Consider the following 3,428-nt stretch of genomic DNA (forward strand, 5'->3'; position numbering starts at 1 on the left):
TATCATAAATCATTGATATTTCCATCTCGAGCCAACATTAGCAGTTGTATGTAATCTGTGCACCCTATTTTAAATCGCGAGCAAGCACGAGCGCAGGTGAGCAGGTGCACGCTCAAACACAGCTGCCTCCAACAGGGTTGAAGATCGAGAAAGACGGGAGCGGTTCAAAACAGTACCGAAGACAAGGGATACGTTGCAAACAAGCTGAAGAATATAGAATCAGATAATTTAAAAGGATGAATTCCATTGTAGAAGTCGTTGCCCTTTTGCTTGGTTTTTTGGGCTGGGTGATGGTTGGGGTTGCTCTACCGAACCGTTACTGGAAAGTGTCCACAGTTGATGGCAACGTTATCACCACTTCCACCATTTACGAGAACCTGTGGATGTCCTGCGCTACAGACTCCACGGGAGTCAGCAACTGCCGTGAATTCCCCTCGCTGCTTGCCCTCTCAGGTACGGAATCGATGAGAGGAGTGCCGCTGATACACTTGACAATACAAGATTTTGTTTGTTATTTTTTAATAATGCTTCCATCGAGCTTACTTCTCATATAACGGATTCATTTAATGAGGTACTGTTTATAGACGTTTTTATGTAAATATGTTGTAAGACCATCATAGAGTTTGTGAAAATGTTTTTGGTAAACATATTTTGAGGGATGGGGGTTAATTTGGATTCAAAAGTGGGCATGTTTTAACTTAGATTATTAGGTATATGATGACGTGCGATAGCGTTTATAATTTATTCAGCTCCAGAGTCTGTGTTGTTAAACTTTTCTAGAAGTAAAATTCTAGTTATTCTTGCACAGTCGATGTGCATGTGGTTCACGCACGTGTGCAGTTTATCCACATAAAAATCACCTTTAAACTCATAAACATATTAGTGTCTGTCATAAAATCGACAATAAAACGTGTATTTATTTTCGTAAATTGTCATCACCTATAGCGTCATTATGTTTCAGAATGTATTGCCTGTAAGTTATTAACCCCTATTTTTGCAGTCATATTTGACTTATTTAAAGTCAACGCGTTCTCTTGAATGGAGATTTATTTATGTTCTGTTTAATTATGACTCATAGTTTATTCAGGTGCAAATTCTAAAGGGTTAGTTTAAATAAAACCGTCGTCGCATAGTTTCTGTGGTGTGCTTTCGAGAGGTCCCGTGTAAATGCGATAACCCCGACATAGGTTTTCTGATTTGTACAATGGAAATTTTGTTTGTTAAAGACTAATGAAATCAATGAAAACTAAGTGTTATCACATTTTCAGTTTGGTCTTGACAGATGTCGTAATATTAACTAAAACACAAAAGGCGCATCCACTCCTCAATCCATTTATCACATTTTAAAACTGTATATCTTCATTCAGGCTGTTTATTATATTAGCAGAAAGCACAATTATTTATACACGTATATTCGATAGATTGAAAGATATTCTGCTTACATAGTGAAAATTTGTCGATATGCACATTTATGCGTATTGTTCAAATTCTGTACAAAATGTAGACTACTATGGATACAATATATGCATTCATACAAACTGCGTGTGTGTGTGTTTGTGTGTGTGTATGTGTGTGTAGGTCTACACGTATATATGTGTGAGTGTGTTTGTGTCTTTACAGTCCATCCGAATTTGTATACTTATTAAGGTTGATCTAACCGATGTTTTTTTTTTCATTCACCACGAAGGATATATCCAGGCATCCCGCGCGCTAATGATCGCTGCAATAGTGCTGGGGACATTTGGAATCCTCGCCACCCTAGTCGGAATGCGGTGCTCGAAAGCCGGAGGAGACAACTATGTTCTAAAAGGCAGGATCGCGGGCATCGGAGGCGTGTTCTTCTTGCTACAGGGTAAGAAAGGAACGGTTCCCATTAACTTTTATCTCAGCAATAAATGCTCATGCCTGTGCAGTTCGCACGCACCTGTGCTGTAAACTGGTCACATTTTCCTTTAAAGTAAAATGTGCGAACTGGCTACGTAAGTCGGTATCTGTTTATCGCATAGGCTAAATTTTACCCGATACGTCTTTATTCATCATCTTGTTCGAATTTATGAAAACAGGTGCTCAGTTGTCCCTCTGTCAATCCTCAGGTCTGTGCACTATGATTTCTGTGTCGTGGTACGCCTTCAACATCACCCAGGAGTTCTTCGATCCCTTTTACCCCGGTACAAAGTAAGTGGAAAAAACCTTGCTCCTATAGTTTGATGTTGCGTGACTGCCCTCTGCTGTGATATGTGATGCACCTACAATTTCGCCCTTTGCGCTGTATAACCACTGTTATACTGCGTATGACCATCTTGCAGTACAAAAGTATAATATAAGCAGTGTAACCGCATAGTTATACTGTTTGTATCATACAAAGGTATGTGCAGATTGTGTGGATTACTGTGACACAGATGTGTATTGTACCAGGTGCTGGCCCAGTCGTTTGGCGTTTTGTACTGATCTAACCTGTGAGAATTTCTACAGGTACGAGATTGGGGAGGGCTTGTACATTGGATGGTGTTCGGCCACATTGGCAATCTGTGGGGGATCGTGTCTGGTGTGCGCCTGCAGACTGGAGAAGCCCGACAACGTGTGAGTTAGCCTGTCCTCAATCAGCGTGCTTGCGTCCCCGTGTACTTTCTGTCTGCTTTCCTGTCTTCAAAAACCAGTGCGCTAATGTGCGTTCCCAGCCATTGGAGCCTCCTTTTGTGTGTGCTTTGTGCAGTTTTTTTTCTGCCCATTCGTCGCTGTTCGTGTTTTACGCTTTTCTGTTAGTTAGTTAGGCGACATATCACTGTGCAGGCGCATGTTTTTACGGGTTAGCGCTGCCGGTAGTCCAGCCTCACATGCTCACAAACTCTTTGCCTCTACCTGTGTGTGTCTCCCAGTCCGTACGTCTACCAGCCTAGCAAGGGGACTGTGTATTCGGGGGCCGTGCCGTCACAGCGAGGTGCGCCGTCCAGCCCTTACGACAGGAACGCCTATGTCTGAAGAAGCGACACGTCAGATACGCGTGGGTCTATCCCACCTGCTGAAGATGGACCAAAACCTTGTAGGCGCAGCTTGACTTTGAGCCATCTTGTGCGCACAATATATTTGTACAGAATCGTTCTTATGTATAGGATGAATTGATCAATGTTTGATAAGCAGAGGTGGGGAACCTACAGTGCCATCTCTAGCATATCTGTGCCCCAGCATGGTTTACTGAAAGATGGTACAGTAAAATGATAAAAATGATAAAACACTCCATTTATGTGAAAATGAATCAATACTGTCAGAAATCAAGATCCACGCAGCATTATGTTGTGCTGTGAAGATGAACTGTAAAAAGGTGATTTACTGGTATTGGTCTTTTTTTTTTCCTCTTTCCAGTTGTATCTTCTTTCATTTTCACAGTCCCGCGGTTTTGAGACGATAGTTGTTTTAAGTTGTTTTTTATA

General features: G+C 41.6%; 1 protein-coding gene across 1 annotated transcript; it reads left to right on the top strand.

The window, feature by feature from the left end:
* Positions 1–236: 236 nt before the first annotated feature.
* cldn15a (claudin 15a) lies at positions 237–2,979 on the top strand. Its single transcript, XM_036548630.1, has 5 exons — positions 237–453; positions 1,688–1,852; positions 2,094–2,175; positions 2,473–2,580; positions 2,877–2,979. Exons 1-5 carry the CDS (start codon positions 237–239, stop codon positions 2,977–2,979), a joined length of 675 nt encoding a protein of 224 aa, XP_036404523.1.
* Positions 2,980–3,428: the final 449 nt, after the last annotated feature.

This window comes from Megalops cyprinoides, chromosome 16 (genome assembly GCF_013368585.1).
Source record: "Megalops cyprinoides isolate fMegCyp1 chromosome 16, fMegCyp1.pri, whole genome shotgun sequence".
NCBI lineage: Eukaryota > Metazoa > Chordata > Actinopteri > Elopiformes > Megalopidae > Megalops > Megalops cyprinoides.

What these genes read in the sequence shown, in the direction of transcription:
- cldn15a (XM_036548630.1), top strand. Translation starts at nt 237, where the DNA reads ATGAATTCCATTGTAGAAGTCGTTGCCCTTTTGCTTGGTTTTTTGGGC. An exon ending in CTCGCTGCTTGCCCTCTCAG is followed by an intron (nt 454 to 1,687) that starts GTACGGAATCGA and finishes TTCACCACGAAG; the next exon opens with GATATATCCAGGCATCCCGC. An exon ending in CCCTTTTACCCCGGTACAAA is followed by an intron (nt 2,176 to 2,472) that starts GTAAGTGGAAAA and finishes GAATTTCTACAG; the next exon opens with GTACGAGATTGGGGAGGGCT.